Source organism: Macaca nemestrina, chromosome 15, assembly GCF_043159975.1.
Source record: "Macaca nemestrina isolate mMacNem1 chromosome 15, mMacNem.hap1, whole genome shotgun sequence".
Taxonomy (NCBI): domain Eukaryota; kingdom Metazoa; phylum Chordata; class Mammalia; order Primates; family Cercopithecidae; genus Macaca; species Macaca nemestrina.
Genome location: NC_092139.1, coordinates 101,394,654 through 101,414,739, shown reverse-complemented (window position 1 = coordinate 101,414,739; position 20,086 = coordinate 101,394,654). Strand labels below are relative to the sequence as shown.

Sequence of the window (20,086 nt, the reverse complement as noted above, 5' to 3'; positions counted from 1 at the left end):
AGAAGGAGAGAAAGTTACGAAAGTGAACTTTGCAAATGACCTCACATGTATGAGAGGCAGTACTTCATTGCCACAGGGACCTCTGTGGGATGCTGCATGGATTTCATTTCTCATGTTACAGATGTTGTACAGTCGGACAGCTAGTTCCTGGACCTTTGTTTGAAAGGGTTTATTGGAGCAGTACAAGAGTGACTGCAGGCTGCCTGACGGTGGCACATTCGTTCGTTTGTTCATTAGTTCATTCATTCATTCTGCAGATACTCCCTGACCGCTTCCCATGTGTCTGAATATACCTTGAATATAAAGTAGTCATGGTTTGTGCCCAAGTAGAGATCAAAATCTAGTGGGCGCAGCAGCTATTAAGCAAGTAATCAATCAAATAATTGTTTAATGTAGAAATCTGATGAGTACTATGAACGAAACGATCGCAGCATGGCGATGGACAAAGTCGGGGAGGGGGCTACTGAGGCACAGGATTGTCTGGGAAGAGTTCTCTGAGTCGACAGCATTCAAGATCTAGTCTAGAGGGATAAGGATGCAGTCCAGCAAAGAGCCCAACATAAGCATTTCAGGCACAGGGAGCGCACTCGCAAAGACGCGGAGGCATATTCCAGAAGTGAAGGGGTCAGGGTGGCTGGAGTAGAGCAGAGAAGAGTGGCCAGAGACGAGGTCGGAGAGATCGAGGTCAAGCCAGGTGCTTCTAGGTGGAGCAAAGAGTTTGGATTTAAGAGTTGATGAGAAACACTGAGTAATTTCCTTTTTTTTTTTTGAGACAGAATCTCACTCTGTCGCCAAGGCTGGAGTGCAGTGGCGCGATCTTGGCTCACTGCAACCTCCACCTCCCACGTTCACGCCATTCTCCTTGCCTAAGCCTCTCGAGTAGCTGGGACTACGGGCGCCCACCACCACGCCTGGCTAATTGTTTTGTATTTTTAGTAGAGACGGGATTTCACTGTGTTAGCCAGGATGGTCTCGATCTCCTGACCTCGTGATTCGCCCGCTTCGGCCTCCCAAAGTGCTGGGATTACAGGCGTGAGCCACCGCGCCCAGCCAACAGGGAGTGATTTCAAGCGGAGTTTGAATGAGGCTGCTAATGCAGAAGCCATGGGCATGGGGCAATGGTAGCTTCGATTCATATAGTGGCAGGAGAAATGGAGAGAGGAAGATGTATCCGAGGCATGGAATAGCAGAAATTTGCCTGAATTGGAGGATGCGTGGATTGCCCAAGATGAGCTGTTACTCGTGAGGAATTGAGAATGGCTCCCATATATGTGGCTTGAGCAATGGAGTCAATGATACTGCCCTCTCTGGAGCAGGTTTGGAGGAGGAAATCAGGAGTTGAGGTCTGAGACGCATGCGGATTTATCCAGTGGGTATATAGGAAGAAGGTCATTGTACACATGGACCTGGAGCCAAGAAGAGAGGCCAGAGCTACAGGGAGGAATATGGGAGTCGTCAGCCTGGAGATTGTTTTGCAAGCTGTTGGCCTGGGGGTTTTCACCTAGGGAGAAATAGAAAGTGTGGACCCCACATTGAATCCTGGAATACTCCTGAAATTTATCATTCAGGACGGAAGAGGTTTGAGGAAAAAATCTATGAAATAAGTATCTCAGAGGTTGGAGAAGTGAGCTTACTAGAGAAAGGCAGTAGCATTTCTGAGCAGTTGACTGCCCATTTGAAATCAGAAATGATTAACTGAGACATATCTGCCAGCCAGATAGTGTGATTTCCTACCCCGTTTGGCTTCACACGTAAAGCTGTGACGAGCAAGGAGAGTTGCGTTCATCTGAAGCATTGGATTTTCCCAGGCTAGTGCGGTCTGAAAGAAAAAGGGCCAAGGGAGGGGCAAGTGCTTACAGAAGGGGATTATAGTAACGAACCGTGGCAGCATCTACACCGAACAAGAGAGAATACAAAAAACAAACAAACAAAAAACTAGACCTGGATAGTGTGATAAAGAAGGGCAGTGGATTGGGGGTCATGATGACAGTAAAGAATATCTGTGCAGTTGTAGCGCTAGAGGGCTGGCAGTGGGACTGTGGGGGATTGTGGGGGATATTGACATTTGAAACTATGCAGGTTGTGCTGCTTTGGGTGACAAGGCCTAGAATGCGAGCGTGGTTCATGTGAAGTGGCAGGTATTTTGGATGGGCATTTTCATCACGGAAGTGAGTGGAGAGGAGGAAGAGTGTGAGAATGGTCATGCGGAGATTACGGTTATCGAGACTGGGAGGATTAAATGACCTCCCCTTATGGATTATGGGTGATTGCTTGTGTGTGATATGGGGATTGTATGTACACAAACACACATGCACACACATACACACACATATATATATTTTTCATCTGCAATAGCAATATAGGACGTTGCCTTTCACCTTTTTTTCTTTTTTCTTTTTTAGAGATAGGGTCTCACTCTGTTGCCCAGGCTGGAGTGCAGTGGTGTGATTTTTAGCTCACTGCAACCTCAAACTCTTTACTGAAGTGATCATCCTCCCTCAGCCTCCGGAGTAGCTGTGACTACAGGCAGATGCCGCCACGCCCAGCTAAAGTCTTTACATTTCTTTAGAGATAGAAGGTCTCTCTGTGTTGCCCAGGCTGGTCTTGAACTCCTGGCCTCAAGCAGTTCTTCCCCCTTTGCCCTCCCAAATGTTGGGATTATAGGCATGAGCCACTTTGCCTGGCATGTCTTTCACCTTTTAAGTTCAGGGAACAGTTTGTCCTGGCCACACATAACGTTATCAGTGCAATGCTTTATGAAGCGTTAGAAATGAGCTGAAGACTTTCTTAAATAATGAAACATAAACATGACATTATTTTCTTCATTTATTTATCTTCAAATAAATGATCTGAGGATGTGTTACACGTTTTAACATCAACACTTAAGTTGTAATTCGTACATTTGCATTGGCTATATATGCAAAAAGATTATTAGCGACAATGAGATTGATTCCTTAATATCTGTGATGTTCTACCTTGCTAATGCCATAGAATAACTTGCATTTTAAAGTACATTTGCGCATTTTGTGTATTATGTTCTATGGTTGCTTTTGGGTTTTCCATACAGATTATTTTTGCTGATATTAAATGGAAATTGTAGGCCTGAAATATGCTGTTCTTATGTGAACTCAATTACTATAACCTATTGGCCTAAAAGCAAGAATGAGAGCTGTGACCAGTAGTTGCCAAGGACAGGATGATGGTGAACCACAGTGGGAACAGGGGTCTTCATAAGAGAGAGTGGCAGGAGGATCCAGTAGAGACAGCTGGAAGCCAGAAGGACAGAGACCCATTTGCTATCCCTTAGCTGGGTACATGCTTTGCAAGAGGGGAGCAGATCTTTCTTTTAGGGGAAGCAGTGATTTAGGGGACAGCTCCATTTTCACATAAAAGCAAGAGGTGGAATGACATGAGAGGAAGGAAGTTGGATATAAAGAGGAGTTTTCTGATCTCATAGTAGAAGTTCCACGGCATTCCATAGATGGGCTTGAGGGGAAGGGTGGGCTGAGGGGTGTTGTGCGATTGGAGTAGTTTGTATGGTAATGAATATCCAGGGAGACTGCTGCCGTGATGGAGACAGTCATTGATCCATTCAATAAATATTTATTGATCAGCTTCTTTTCTATACGCTAGATATTGTGCCAGTAATGAACAAGGCAGCAGTGGGCAAAATGGACAAGTCCCTGCCCTTGTGACATTAATGGTCTGATAGGGGAGACAGACCGTAAAGGAAACAATACGAGAATTTGAGTGCCAGGGTTTCCCACCACTACATCGGTGTCTTTAGCCTCTCTTAGTCTCAGTTTTCCCTTTGGTACGGTGGGTGTAATGAAGTGGGTGGTGCTGGTGCCGTTCAGTCAGTATTCACGTGTGGGGGAAGTTTTTGATGAGAAGTTCAGCACATCATCAGAGCCAACCCTGGTCCATAGATGTTTTTGTTTAGTTAGAAAAAGGCACGTGTTTAGAAACTCTGCTTTCATGTCTCAGAAAGCTGTTGTAACAAATTTGCAATCAAGGAAGTCTAGGATGTGAACAGTTTGCCCTACTGCCCTGGCGGATTCCTGCTCTGGTGAAGCGGGGAGCGGAGAGGAGAAGGGGCGGCCAGCTCTGTTTATGAACCAGTTATTTACTAAGTGCTTTAGTACAGGCTTCTCAGACACTCATGTATACATGAATCACCTGAGATCTTGTTAAAATGCCAATTCTGATTCAGTGGGGCTAGGGTGAGGCCTGAGATTCTGCATATCTGAAGAGATCAGCTGATGCTGATGGCTGTTGGTTCAAGGACCAACACCTTTGAGTAGAGGTGGGTTAGTGTAAACGTTCCGTGGTCTTAGATGCTGGTCTCAGGGAGAGGCTTGAAACTAACCCTAGATCCTTTGCCCTGAAGGAGTTTTAGTGCAATGAAGAGAGATTAAGTAATGCACAGGAAATGATTAGAAGATAATTAAGTGATTAGGAGTGTGCTGCTGACTCCTGTTGGAGTTGAGTAACTAAAAGGGAGAGCCTTCAGGACTAGACTTGACAGAGAGGTCCTATAGAAGCAGTGAAGACTTGATTCTACTGAGGTCCCAGAGAGGAGGAAAGACGTCCAGAATACAGTAGGCAGGGCAGGAGACTGTGTGTGTGTCTGTGTGTGTGTGCGTGCACGGGAGAGTGTGCACCTTGGGTAAGGGTGTGCATTGGGAAAATAATAATGGCAGTAATACAAATAATGATAATAAAGCTAACATCTTTCAACGATCCATCTGCCATAGGACCGGTTTCTTGTTTGTTTGTTTTGTTTTGTTTTTTGAGACGGAGTCTCGCTCTGTCGCCCAGGCTGGGGTACAGCAGTGTGATCCCGACTCACTGCAAGCTCCGCCTGCCGGGTTCATGCCATTCTCGTGCCTCAGCCTCCCGAGTAGCTGGGACTGCAGGCACCTGCCACCACACCTGGCTAATTTTTTGTATTTTTAGTAGAGATGGGGTTTCACTGTGTTAGCCAGAATGGTCTCGATCTCCTGACCTTGTGATTCACCTGCCTTGGCCTCCGAAAGTGTTGGGATTACAGGCGTCAGCCACCGCGCCCGGCCTATAGGACCTGTTTTATAACAAAACCTCGGTGATGTCCAGCTCTTTCTCTTTCAGGTGTTGGGACAGCACCTTGTAAGAAAGGTTCACTGAAGATGAGTGACAATATGACAGTGGCAGGATTCAGGCAATCTTCTAGTTAGAATCCGTGGTCCAAATCCTCCAACTGTTATATGCACCTAGAATCAGTTTGGAATCCTAAGCAACTCTGAAGAGTTTGAGTCATTTTGTTCCCCACATATACGTGTGTTTGTGTGTATGTGTGTATATATATTTTTTCTTAGATTTTTATTCCTTCTTCATGTGCAGTGTTTCTAGACAATCCACACATCTCGAACACCCATGAAAAAATCATTTCTGACATCCATGATGCTAATTAAAAGACAGCCTCTGGTGTTGACAAGAGATAGCTGGAGCACATGCTTGAAATGTAGGCTTCTGACTGGAGTCTCTCAAATGGTAACCAGCCATCCCTGGAGGGTGTATTCCCAATTAGGACACGAGAGATGTTAACTCGCTGCACTGAACTTGTAAATTAAAGCTTATATATATATATATATGCTTATATATGTATATATACACACATATATATACACATATATATATTTTATACTGTCTGTGCTGAGGTATTTTGAATTGCAAGCAATATAATTAAGATGTAGAGATCAAAACTTTTAAATAACATTTATTTATGAGATTGAGTCTCGCTCTGTCACCCAGGCTGGAGTGCAGTGGCAAGCTGTCAGCTCACTGTAACCTCCGCCTCCCACGTTCAAGCGATTCTCTTGCCTCAGCCTCTCCAGTAGCTGGGATTACAGGCATGCACCACTGTGGCCAGCTGAATTTTTTTTTTTTTTTTTTTTTTTAGTAGAGACAGCGTTTCACCATGCTGCCCAGGCTGGTCTTGAACACCTGGTGTCAGGTGATCCACCTGCCTCAGCATCCCAGAGTGCTGAGATTACAGGTGTGAGCCACTGTGCCTGGCCAATTTTTAAATAACGTTCAAATTATAAAAGCAATGCAGGCTGGGTGCGGTGGCTCACGCCTGTAATCCCAGCACTTTGGAAGGCCAAGGCGGGCGGATCATGAGGCCAGGAGATCGAGACCATCCTGGCTAACACGGTGAAACCCCGTCTCTACTAAAAATACAAAAAATTAGCCGGGCGTTGTAGTGGACACCTGTAGTCCCAGCTACTCGGGAGGCTGAGGCAGGAGAATGGCATGAACCCGGGAGGCGGAGCTTGCAATGAGCTGAGATCGCGCCACTGCGCTCCAGCCTGGACAACAGAGAGAGACTCTGTCACAAAAAAAAAAAAAAAAAAAGCGATGTAGGCTTCTTGTATAAAATTTCAGGAAGTATATATATATATATGTGTGTGTGTGTATATATACACATATATATAAATGTGTTGAAATTAGTCATATTCTATACCAAAAGATAATTTACAACTTTTAAGCCTTTTTTTCGTATATCGGTATGTAGGTATTTGTACACATATATAAAATTTATGGCTTTGGACTGAAGGATATTTGTGATCGCATTATATAATACATTTAGCTTTGAATTCTGTATTTGTAGTTTAACAGATCAGCCAGGCATGGTGGCTCACACTTGTAATTCCAGCACTTTGGGAGACCGAGGCAGGTGGATCACCTGAAATCAGGAGTTTGAGACCAGCCTGGCTAACATGGTGAAACCCTGTCTCTACTAAAAATACAAAAAGTAGCTGGACGTGGTGGCGGGCGCCTGTAATCCCAGCTATTTGGGAGGCTGAGGCAGGAGAATCACGTGAACCTGGGAGGCGATGAGCTGAGATCACGCCATTGCACTCCAGCCTGTGCCACAAGAGCGAAACCCTGTCTCAAACAAAAACAAAACAAACAGATCATGGTGATTTTTTTTGGGTTCATACAATGTTCTTCATAAATGTAAATTTCGTTGGTTAAGACAGGTGGGAGGGCCGGGCGCGGTGGCTCAAGCCTGTAATCCCAGCACTTTGGGAGGCCGAGACGGGCGGATCACGAGGTCACAAGATCAAGACCATCCTAGCTAACATGGTGAAACCCCGTCTCTACTAAAAAAATACAAAAAAACTAGCCGGGCGAGGTGGCGGGCGCCTGTACTCCCAGCTACTCCGGAGGCTGAGGCAGGAGAATGGCGTGAACCCGGGAGGCGGAGCTTGCAGTGAGCTGAGATCTGGCCACTGCACTCCAGCCTGGGCGACAGAGCAAGACTCCGTCTCAAAAAAAAAAAAAAATAAAGACAGGTGGGAGATGACAGATGGAGTACATGTTTAGGAGGAGGAGTTGGCCAGCTTGGCCGAAGAGTTGGATGTTGGAGTTGAGGGAGAGGTGTTTAGGGATGACTCTTAGACACCTGGGTTAACAGGTGGGGAGGCCTCCCTCGCACCAGGCAGCAGTAGGGAGAGAGCAGGTTAGAAGTTGGTTTTCCCAGTTAATTCGCCAACATTTGCCCATGTTTGGGATGTAATTTCCAGCCAACCTCCTGTTTCTTCCTTCCATTCTTCTTGTGTTGATTTCTGTGTTGACTTCCTGGAGTAACTTCTGATATAGATTGAGATTTTTCTTAAAAATGTGTTTTTAGTGCACAGAGGTGTCATTTAAAAGTGAAATCCGTGAAGGAATATTTTTTACCTGCTGGGTTTAATTTCAGATGCCCGTGTTATCATAAAAGGGAAACCACCATAGATTCTGTTTCAAAACTTTGTACACATTGTATGTGTTGATATTAACTTTTGCAGATGGAGAGAGGGGAAGAGAAAAGTAAGTGTTTTATTAAAGAGTTTTTTTTCCCAGTGTTATTTGAATATTATTAATGCCAAATGAGTTCAGTTCCTATCCTCCTCCCTTCCTTTACAATTTATCTATAGCTTTTTTTTCTTTTTTCTTTTTCTTTTTTTTTTGAGATGGAGTTTTGCTCTTGTTGCGCAGGCTGGAGTGCAATTGCGTGATCTCGGCTCACTGCAATCTCTACCTCCCAGGTTCAAATGATTCTCCTGCCTCTGCCTCCTGAGTCGCTGGGATTACAGGTGCGCACCACCACAATTTTTATATTTTTCAGTAGAGATGGGGTTTCATCATGTTGGCCAGGCTGGTCTCGAACTCCTGACCTCAGGTGATCCGTCTGCCTCAGCCTGCCAAAGTGCTGGGATTACAGGTGTTAGCCACTGTGCACAACCCTAGTCTGCAGCTTTTTAATGTCTTTCTTTTGTACTTTTTTCTGGAATGAGAGTGAACAGTTATGATATATTTGACCGTGGGAAAGAAATAATCATAATATTCAATATGAAGGATTTGGGTTAAAGCAAAAGGAAAAATGCCGTCTGGCAAGAGTTCTCTTAGGATCAATTGCTGAGGGAGAGCAGAGCCTCAGGTGCTTTTGCCTCTAACTAGTAGTGTGTAATCCTTGGCCAGTTAATTAATCTCTCTAGGCCTTAATTTTCCCATCCATACAGTGGGGACTGGAAATAGTGTTTATCTCATAGGTTATTTTGAGAATTACATAAGCAGTTATATGCGAAAAATACAGAAAAGTACTTGACATAGAAGTGCTGCTTACTGCTAGTTGCCTTGACTTATTGCTGTAAGTAAACTGTGAAAACAAAAATTGCGATTTGAATGTTGTGATACAGTCAGCCCTTCATATCAGAGGCTTTCACATTCACAGATTCAACCAACTGCAATTGAAAATCTTCAGGAAAAAGGCCAGGTGCGGTGGCTCACGCCTGTAATCCCAGCACCTTGGGAGGCGAGGCGGGCGGATCACAAGGTCAGAAGTTCGAGACCACAGTGAAACCCCGTCTCTACTAAAAATACAAAAATTAGCCGGGCGTGGTGGCGGGCGCCTGTAGTCCCAGCAACTCGGGAGGCTGAGGCAGGAGATTGGCGTGAACCCAGGAGGCGGAGCTTGCAGTGAGCCGAGATGGCACCGCTACACTCCAGCCTGGGTGACAGAGCGAGACTCTGTCTCAAAAAAAAAAAAGAAAATCTACAGGAAAAAAAAACGGATGGTTGCATCTGTACTGAACATGTGCAGACTTTTTTGTCATTCTCTAAACGATACAGTATAACTATGTCGCATTCACATTGCATTCAGCATTTTTTTGTTAAGTTTTTAAAAAATGTATTATTCTTATTACTATTTTGAGAGGGAGTCTTGCTCTTGTTGCCCAGGCTGGAGTGCGGTGGCACAATCTCGGCTCACTGTAACCTCCGCCTCCCGGGTTCAAGTGATTCTCCTGCCTCAGCCTCCCGAGTAGCTGGGATTACAGGTGCACGCCATCACACCTGGCTAATTCTTGCATTTTTAGTAGAAACAGGGTTTCTCTGTATTGGCCAGGCTGGTCTCAAACTCCTGACCTCAGGTGATCCACCTGCCTTGGTCTCAAACTCCTGACCTCAGGTGATCTACCCACCTCAGCATCCCAGAGTGCTGGGATTATAGGCATGAGCCACCATGCCCGGCCTGCATTAGGTATTATAAGTAATCTAGAGATGATTTAGAGTAAAGTATATAGGAGGATAGGTGTAGGTTATATGCAAATACTATGCCCATTTATATGAGGGACTTGAGCCATCTGTGGATTTTGGTATCTGTGGGGGTTCCTGAACCAACCCCTCACAGATCCCTAGGTAGAATGGTAACTCTCATAGGAGAATTGAGTAGGTGGATCCTTCAGGTTTAAATCACCTATCTGGCCTATTGGGCAATACCTATTTTTTGGGATCTGTTTCCTACCCAACGCCGTGGGAGAAGTGAGGGAGTGGAGAAAGAGAAAAACCTCATTAAGGGCCGGGTGTGGTGGCTCACGCCTATAATCCCAGCACTTTGGGAGGCCGAGGTGGATGGATCACAAGGTCAAGATATTGAGACCATCTTGGCCAACATGGTGAAACCCCATCTCTACTGAAAATGCGAAAATTAGCTGGACGTGGTGGCGTGTGCCTGTAATCCCAGCTACTCAGGAGGCTGAGGCAGGAGAATCGCTTAAACACGGGGGGCAGAGGTTGCAATGAGCCAAGATCGCACCACTGTACTCTAGCCAGGCGACCGAGCAAGTCTCTGTCTCCAAAAAGGAAAAACAAACAAAACAAACCTCATTAAGGCTGCTTTTCTGCCCTCCAGGAAGGAAGGATCGCCCCTGAAATGTACTTAAAATATCTTTGGTAAGCACTTCATCAAGGGCTCTCATTTGAGCCTTGAAGCAACCCTCCAAGATAAAGGGTATCATCTCAATTTATAGATGAATAAGGAAGTTTATCCAGAGACAAGGGACTTGTCAAGGTCACAGCCAGCCGAGTGCAGCATCTGGGCTTGAACCCACCTCTATCTAACTGCACAGCCCTCTTTTCCTGCACTTCCTTCTCCTAAGAGATTCACGGGTCTGTCTTGGTGGTTCTCATTCTCTGTGGCTAGTGGAATGTGTATGTAGGGTTTGTTTTCCATGCTTTAGAATGAACATTCCCTAGAGGGGACTTTTTTCAAGTCAACATTCTCTGTTCAAAAGTATGTTGCTTTTTTCAGTTTTACTTTCTAGTCTACACCCTCCAGCCCTGTGGTCTTTCATCTGTTCCACAAGAAGGCCATTTAGAAAACCGTGTCAGAGTGGTTGCAGAGGCAGGCTCAGTGTTGACAGTTGTGATCGGCTCAGTTAGGTGTTTATTGTCGACTGCTCGCTGAACATAAACTCCTGAAGCTTGAGAGGGTGGCCTCTGGATAGAATGTGATTCCATGTATTCATTTAGCAGACGGTTGTCAGGCACCTGCAGCTGACAGGCAATATGCTAAGTCTTAAAGAATGCAAGGTGGATCTGATGGGGCGGGTACCCGTCTTCTGGAAATGCTAAGGCTGGTGGGGAAAGGAGTCAGTTCAACCAGACCTTCGTCATGGCGGTATAAGGGTTACCCAAGAGGGAGGGATGCATTTGGGAATATAGAAGGGGAGAACCAAGCCAGCTGTTTTATAGACATCTGTTCCTTGGGAATCTAAGGCCTTTTATAGCTATGTGCAATGGGTGAGTTCCGCTCTGTTAGGGAGGCACTATGTGGGTTTATCTTTCTTTCCACCTATAGTCAGCGTGACTCCTATGTTAGGAGGTGGGTAGAGATGAGGTCTTAGGGTCCATTGGTTTTTTAACTCCTTTGTAGGTTTCACGATTCCCTGGTCAAATATTCAGATGAAAGATCATGGGCCGTCCACTGTGTCTGCACTGACCTGCTCCCTCTTCCGGTGATACATCACGGCCAGTCTGCTGCCATGGTCTGAGGATATGCCCTCCCCAGGCTATCCGTTTGTTCTTATCCCTTCTCTGCATGTTTTAATGGTTTCTGTGATTCTCTGGACCTCTTCTTCCGTGTTGAAGGTGGAAGCTGTGAAGACAGTCCTTAGTGAGTGTATTTAAGCTTTCAGCTGTGATTAGGGTACAGTCCCATGCAGATGGAGGTGGTGGCCTCTCCCATCTCCTTGCCTTGGCATGTGCTCTTTAGTCGATTACCAGTGCCTTTCTCAGTCTCTTCTGCCCAGAATGCTGGAACCGCTCTGCCATCCTGACCACACACAGGGCAGTCAGCACCTTTATCTGCCCTTCCAGAGTGGTCCGTGCAGATCTCAGCTTGGGGTTCTCATAGATCTTTTCTGTTGATCTATCTCATTAGACTACACTTTTTGAATCCGTTCTCTGTTCTAGTATTCTTTTTTTTTTTTTTTTTGAGATGAAGTGTCGCTTTGTCACCCAGGCTGGAGTGCAGTGGCGCCATCTCGGCTCACTGCAACCTCCGCCTCCCAGGTTCAAGCGATTCTCGTGCCTCAGCCTCCCGAGTAGCTGGGACTGCAGGCATGCCACCATGCCCAGCTCATATTTGTATTTTTAGTACAGATGGGGTTTCACCATGTTGACCAGCTGGTCTTGAACTCCTGATCTCAAGTGATCCACTCGTCTCAACCTCCCAAAGTGCTGAGATTACAGGAGTAAGCCACCGCGCCCAGCATGTTCTAGTCTTTTTTTGAAACACAGCACATAGTTCGTACATGGTACGTAGTAGGTGCTAACTAAATGCTCCTTTAAGTATGTTAGTTCAGGTCCCAAAGTTAACCTGTGCTATAAAGTGTGCGTGTGTGTGTGTGCATGCGTGTGAGAGAGAGATCTCACAGTTTTTGTCATTTACTTATTTATTTATTGTCCCAGTTTTGAAGACTGCGAGACTGTAGCATCATCTCTTGGGGTGAAAGGTTAGCAGGAAGCCTAGATCCGTCAAACCCCTTTCGGGATCTATGAGATATTTCTCTTCCGTAACTTACATCCATCTCCAGTGCTAAGAACTCAGGCCTTCCTCTTTGCTCTTCCTTTCAGAAAGTATTATGAGGGAGGCCGAGGACTTCATGCTCCGGACAGAGAAACGGCTCTGGGATTAGGGATTGCCACTTCCGAGAGGATGCTGGGAATCTGCAGGGGGAGACGGAAATTCTTGGCTGCCTCGTTGAGTCTTCTCTGCATCCCAGCCATCACCTGGATTTACCTGTTTTCTGGGAGCTTCGAAGGTAAGAGTGGAAGCCAAAGTGAGAGGGAAGGAGGGAAGAAAGGGAACATTAGCTGTCACAGAACCCTAGCAAAGAAACTCAAAGCCATCTATTGGGAATGTGGATTTCCAGTCACGGGAAGTGATTTGTCTAGGGTCACACGGGTAGTTGGCAGCAGTCAACAATGTGAGGAGAAAAAGGGAAAAACAAGCAAAATAAGGCATACCTTGATGCGGTGGGAGGGTAGTGGGTACAGAAATGTCAAATCAAGTCAATTACTTTGTAGATAATGGGGGAAAAGGCTGGGCCCTGGAGAAATTACTGAGCTATTCATGGAGCCATATGTTTCAAGAGTTGGTCCATCTTTTCATTCATTCATTCACCCATTCAACATCGTGGTGGTGGTGGTGTTTTTTGTTTGTTTGTGTGGGTTTTTTTGTTTTGTTTTGTTTTGTTTGAGACGGTCTCTCGCTCTGTCACCAGGCTGGAGTGCAGTGGTGCGATTGTGGCTCTCTCCAACCCCCGCCTCCTAGGTTCAAGCGATTCTCTTTCCTCAGCATCCCGAGTAGCTAGGACTACAGGCGCCTGCCACCAAACCCAGCTAATTCTTATATTTTTTGTAGAAACGGGGTTTCACCATGTTGGCCAGGATGGTCTCGATCTCTTGACCTTGTGATCTGCCCACCTTGGCCTCCCAAAGTGCTGGGATTACAAGCGTGAGCCACCGCGCCTGGCTGTGTGGTTGTTGTTACTGGATGCCTGCACTAAACTTGGTGCTGAGAATATGGAGATAACAGATCTGGAGATTCACAGGATAGTGGAGAAGACAGATAGGCTAACAAACCATCGCGGCATGTTGCGATCTGCGTTGTGATGGAGGAAGGCAGGGTGCTGTGGGAGAGGGTTGTTGGAGCTGTCAGGCCTGGGCTGGGGATGAAAGATGATCAGTTACATGATGGGACGAGCACAGGGAGGCAATAAAAGATTTGCTCTCCCCAAAGAAATAAAAACAAATGATGATCCCTGCTACTTTCCAGAAATCAGTGGGAACAGCAAGACTTGCCATTTTTCTAGCCAGCAATTTCAAATACGGTGCAATGTTTTGCCTATTAAAGATGGTTTTCTAGGCTTCAGAGAGAGAGGGAACGGCAGTGGTGAAGAGCTTACTTTATTTTTATTTACCCCCACACTTGAATTTAAGAATGAAGATCTCAAATGAATATCTGTCTCAAGGAAGTCACAACTGTGTTTTTAAACGTTTCCTTTATGCATAATTTTATTGGCAGCTCAAGGCTACCTTTTAATTAGGATCTCCACTTCACTTTCTGAGATTTGCCTTGAGTTAGCTAGACTGAATATAAACAAGGTGGAACCGTGTGCCTGCCTAGCAGGGAGGGCTCAGGATGCTCAGCCCAGGGCTGAGGCCAGGTGACACACCCCTGTCCCTGTTCCCACCCCTGAGCTGCATCCCTGGAGCAGTCAGAACCTTCATCTAAGCAGGTAGATAGAGTCAATTATGCCATGGCAGTGGATGGTAAGTTTGTGGAAAAGGGACTAAAGAGGGGGGAAGGGAAGTTGATGTTGTTCTTGATACAAAGAAACATTCTCCCAGAGATCATGGAAAAGCCCTTTTTATAAAAGAAGGCAGAGGTACCCATGGTAGTATAGGTTTAATGAGTAAAACATTGACTTTTAACTAACTAAGCTGGTAATAATAATAATAATGGTATAACAATGACTATGATGACAGACACTGTGATTCTGTCATCACAGTGATGACGACAGTACAAACAACTAGTATTTCACGTATTTCTACAGGCCAGGTATTGTTAGAAGGACTTTTACATGTGTTCACTCTTTCTTCACAATGATTCTTTGTGGCAGGTACATTTAATAACACCTATTTTACAGATGGGGAGGATGAGGCAGATAAGCTTCAGTGATCTGCCCATGGCCCCAAAGGCGGTCAACATGGAGCCCGGATTGGACTCAAGAGCTTGAGTTTTTAACTGCAATACCATGCTATAGATTGGGGCCTCAATGAGTGATTAAACTTTGGTCAGGGATTTGACAGGGTGTCACATAGTCTGGGTGAGGAAAGTTGCAGAATTTTGATTTGCACTCTTTGGCAGAAAGCCAACCCAAATTGATTTTTGGTGAAAAGGGAATTTGATAGTTAATAGGATTTGTAATTTCAGAGATAGGGCAGGCTTCAGGCAGAGCTGGATCCAGGGGCTTTGTAGCTAGATCTCTGTCTATCCCTTTGTTCTGTTTTTCTCTGCCTTGGTTTTTCTCAGGGTGACATTATCTACATGGAGGAAGTTTCAGGCTTGCATCCTGTCCTCACCAACCCCAGTAGAAAGAGGATTTTTCCTTTTTCTAATTCCCTAATAGTGCCTCTGTTGCCTGTGGTAACTCCTGAAACCAGTCACTGTGGTTATGGGAGGGTAGTGAGGGAAGCTGGTACTTTTTTGTTAACTTGAAGCCCTATGCCTATTTCTGGTCACAGGATGATGGAGAATTGCTTAAAACACATGGGGTGAGATTGGGTGACTGGGATGGCCACCAAAGGCAAATGGCATGGTTTCCCAAAGAGAAGAGATTAGAAATTGATCTGGAGTATGGACAATTCGTAACTGTCTGTGTTTATGGTTAGATGTGTTTATGGTCAGTTTGAAGGCAGCTTAGAACCATCATGACCAGTGGAGTGACTGCGATCACTAACTGAGCAATTTGACCAGACTGGCAGATGGATTATGGGAAACTGGAAAGATCATGAAAATACTTTGAGGCAGCATGACAGACTGGGTGTAGATGCTGTATCTATCAACATGATCCTTTAGAATGAACCCCACGCTTGGGACCAGATCACAAGCTGCATTTAGTAGGGGCTGGGTGATGTGGGCATGTTAACACGGTATTTTAGCTAGGATGACAAAGGCAGCAGATTTCTGTTACTGAGTGTCAGTGTGCATTAGGGCTGCTGCATTTGTATTTGTGGACTCTACACTGTAAGGACAATCTAGATGAGGCAGCACATTTAGGAAAATCCAGGTGAGTGACAGAGCCTGTTCAATGGTGTGAAGAATTGAGGATGTTTACCTTGGAGAAGCAGAGGCTCAGGGTGTACATCCTTAGCTTCAGCAAACAGACAAAGGGCTGTCCCCTGAAAGAGACATTGGGATTGCTCTGGTGGCCCCAAACCTACAGAGGGACATGGCAAGGAGCCAGATGTCAAGCTCCTCATAATGAGGACCATTCTGTCCAGAGCTGGAATGAGCTGCCCAGGGGGTAGTGAAACACCTGGCATGAGAGATGCAGAAACAGAAGTCCAGTATCGTGAGAGGGAGCTGAGCGAGAGGGGCAGTTACACAAGGTGACCCATCTGACCCCTCCTGACCCAGAGATCCTGAGGCTCTGGGAAAGGCTGAGTATTTGTCAGAACACAAAGGCAATAATACCTCCATGAAGCTCCCTGCCGGTTGCCGCAGACATCAGTGCATTTCCCAAAGGGCCCGCAGAGACATTATTTTCTCTGTAATTAAACATCACAACAACGTCACAATCCATTTATTGACACCCTTGAGTTTTGGGTTCTGTGGCAGGTGAAGCCACAAATAAGGGGCAGAGTTGCTGCCTGTATTCATGGAAATACTATTCATACTTTACGTGGGTTTATTTATTTTTCGACTCTGTTTAATTTCAATGGATCTTCTGAGAGCAGAGCCAAGAACTCCCTCCGAGATGTGGATGCTCTCAGCACAGGGTTTTGGAGTTGGATTACACGCCACAGCGTGATATATTGAGAGAGACCTGGAGGGGGTCAGCTGTCTCAGGATCTCAAATCAGCTCAGCCAGAGGAGCTGGGTGATCTGGGGCACACTTGCTCTTCATGCTAGGCCTTCTTTTCTTCCAATGTGAAATGAAATTGTCGCCTGTACGCAGCAGGGCGCTGACATTCTACCTACGAGCTTTTTTTTTTTTTTTTTGAGACGGAGTCTCGCTCTGTTGCCCAGGCTGGAGTGCGGTGGCGCGATCTCAGCTCACTGCAACCTCCGCCTCCCGGGTTCACGCCATTCTCCCGCCTCAGCCTCCCGAGTAGCTGGGACTACAGGCGCCCGCCACCACGCCCGGCTAATTTTTTGTATTTTTAGTAGAGATGGAGTTTCACCGTGTTAGCCAGGATGGTCTCGATCTCCTGACCTCGTGATCTGCCCGCCTCGGCCTCCCAAAGTGCTGGGATTACAGGCGTGAGCCACCGCGCCCGGCCTTCAAGCTTCTGATTCTAACATCTGATGTAAGTGAATTGAAAATGACCAGACTCTTCCCTGATTAAGGGGAACTATGACACTAAGAGGGAGTCAGTTATTGTGATTTGCTCCTGAGCGTGGAAGTAGAATCAATGCATAAATGTTATGGGGAGGCAGGCATTATCTCCCTGTAAGAAAAAGCACCTGTTCCAGCAACTCAGTTGTCAGGCACGGAGTTCACCATCTGGGAAAGAGATGAGATTCCCATTCCTTGAGATACCTTTCGAAGGCCCAGTGACCACTGGTGAAGGACGCTCATCAGGTGGTGTTTTTGTTAGTGCGTTAACCCCTTAGTTCTCAAACCCAACTCCTTGTTTTTTCTTTCTTTCCCAGTCCACCTTTCTTTCTCTGACACCTCAGTCAGCATTCCCAGCTCCACACTGTTCAGGCCCTAAACTTGGGAGTAATCCTTGTCCTCCTTCATGCACTCCGTGTCTCGGATGCCACCTCCTGTTGAGTTTAAGCTTGGCCTTGTAGCTGCGTCAGTTGTTTCCCGGCTTTCACCACTGCTGTCGCCCTGGCTCTGCCATTCCTCCTTTGTGATTAGGACTAAACACAACAGCCCACTTTCTTGCAGGTCACCTTCATTCTTCAGAGTCCTCAGAGCTAAATCACAGCACCTCTCTGCTCCTTCTCAGCCCCTCTGGCCCATCCCCTAACCCCCACCATCCTGCCTCCCATCATCTGGCATCCTCTGCCCAGCCATGCCGGATTCCTATAAGTCCTGGCGTACATCGCCCTCTGTGGGCTCTGCTCTTCCCACCTGCTCTTCCTGTTCCCTGACACCCTCTATTGCTCTTGTTTCCTTCCTCTCCTTTGCCTGGCTGCCTTGATCCTTGGGTCTCAGCTGAAACACACTTAATGTCTCCTGACCCTTAACTAGCAGGCTTCCTCGGCTCCCATTTACCTAACTTCCTTGTATGTACCCTTAATACTCAGGACTCTTTATTTTTCTTGTTTTTATAATCTTTTGTTTTCACAACAGATTGACAAGCTTTGGGAATGGAGGGAGCAGGTCTCTTTAGCCTGCCCTTCCACCTCTAGCACCTACTACAGTGCTGGGAGAAGATTTGCTCCCCAGATGTTTGTTGAATGAATGAGTGAACGAACACATGTGCCCTCCTCTGGCTTGGAGTGCTGACAGGTCTCATCATTGCCTCCTGGATCCACTGTGGACTCGTTACCATGACTCTGGGGTCTTCCACAATTGTTTTTTCCCCAATCTATACTGTCTGTCTTCAGGGTATAATACCCTGTTGAACTCCCTGAGAAAACTACTTCTCTGATTCTTAATTTCCACTCTTGCGTTCTTTCTGCCCACTATTCAGTTCTTTTTTTCCATAACCCTCCCTCCCAGCCAACACCTTCGATGCCCATATTCAATGTCACTTTTCCCCTAATGCCAGATCCCATGTAGAAACCTCTATGACCAGCACTTATTGAGAGAGATTTTGCTTGTTTGCTGTCCTTCTAACCACTTACCTATGCGTTTCTTGAGAGAAGGGAGTGTTTTACTCATCGTTACACTCCCAGTGTCGAACTGAGCACTCACTCCTAATGTGTCCTTAGTGAATGTTTCCTGAGAAGGGCTCTGGTATGGAGGGATGCAGGAGCCACCGGTAGGAAAGGGCTCCTGGTGCTGTGAGCATCTGTGATTTCTGAGACCTGAGGACATGGTTCCTTTCATTTGGTCGTGATGTTAATTCTAGGACGGGAATAAATCTGCTCAACTACAGCCCCATTAGAATTTAGAGCCTGCCTGTTATTTTCTGTCAGAATCACCTTTTCTCAGAGCCCAGTGGGTTTTATTGTGGGATGTGGTTCTTCTTTTCTGTCCATCAAGGAGATACGTTCAGCTATTAAGAGACTTATCAGCATGTGGAAAAAGGGTGCTTTTCAGCCATTCAGAAAACTCTTCACACATGCTGCCCTCTGATAATTCATAACCAGTTCAGTGCAAGGTTTCCCATTGTCAGGGAGGCAGGCCGGGACAATGTGGGTGTTATTTAAAAGCAAATGTCTTCAGAGGATGCAAAGTCCCGAACACTTAAAACCAGTGTCATGAAAAGGCAGAGCATCTTCACTTCTGAACTGATATCAGCCTGTACCCCTGTTTTGTCATCCTGAAGCTGGAGTTCACTGTTCGTTCCATTTTTATCAATATGAACCCCCTCTGAAATGAATGTTTTTGAGTGTTGTCACAGTAAATTTCAACAGAAAGAAATGAGGTCCTGATACTGGGCTATTTTGAAGAGTTAGAGTGAGAATGAAAGAATTGTAAGTTAAAGCTTTTTCTTTGCATTATTATTATGGGGGAATCCCAGGGCACTTGTGTGGTGGAATAGGCAAGATGAGGGCGGTGCATTTTACCCAAGGAGGGCTTGTCCAGACATGACTGATTCCCCATCCCCGTGTCTGCTCCCCCATCTCTCAGCCCAGACAGAGTGAGCTGGAAGGTCTGGGAAGTCAGACTGTACAGGGTACTGGTGAATATTCTACTGGAGCTTTCAGTATCCCCCAAGTCTAGGCTATGCAGCAGCTTTGGCAGGAAAGCCTATTTTTGCTGTCCTGCCAGTGGTCCAGATGTATCATTTAATAAGGGTATGACGGAGTATAAGAACATAGGATGCTGAATGCAAAATGAAACGCGACTTACAATACAAAAGTTGTGTTTTTAAAAAAATGGATCAAAAATGAAGAGCTTTTTCAGCCAATGCTTAATAACTGTTAATGCTGAGCTTGAGCGAACTCTTGCAACAAATGAGAATAGTGCCCAGGTGACACATGCATCCCGAAAAATGCCCAGTGCATGTGTCTGTAGTTCTTACCTTAGGACTATTAAGAGTCTCTTTAAGGTCTTGGCATCTGAGAGGGCAGTAAAGCCTATCCCAGTTATTTGTGAGATGGTTACAAAGATGACCTCTACTTTCCTTTTTCCTTTTTTTTTGAGATGGAGTCTTGCTCTGTTGCCCCAGCTGGAGTGCAGTGACACAATCTCAGCTCATTGCAACCTCTGCCTCCCAGGTTCAAGCAATTCTCCTGCCTCAGTCTCCTGAGTAGTTGGGACTACAGGTGCCTGCCACCACAGTTGGCTAATTTTTTTGTATTTTTAGTAGAGATGCGGTTTCACCACCTTGGCCAGGCTGGTCTTGAACTCCTGACCTC

At 45.9% G+C, this 20,086-nt stretch overlaps 1 protein-coding gene across 6 annotated transcripts in view; it reads left to right on the top strand.

Annotated features, from left to right (window-relative positions):
* The window catches only part of LOC105493993 (LARGE xylosyl- and glucuronyltransferase 1), a 634,501-nt gene that overhangs the window by 145,673 nt on the left and 468,742 nt on the right, over positions 1 to 20,086 (top strand). For 5 of the 6 annotated variants that reach the window (XM_011762035.3, XM_011762030.3, XM_011762032.3 and 2 more), the window contains one exon: positions 12,445 to 12,632. In XM_011762035.3, the coding sequence (XP_011760337.1) occupies positions 12,527 to 12,632 (106 nt within the window). In that variant the 5' untranslated portion in view covers positions 12,445 to 12,526. Of the gene's footprint in view, positions 1 to 12,444; positions 12,633 to 20,086 lie in introns of those variants that run through there. The other variant, XM_071080486.1, reaches the window with a different exon arrangement.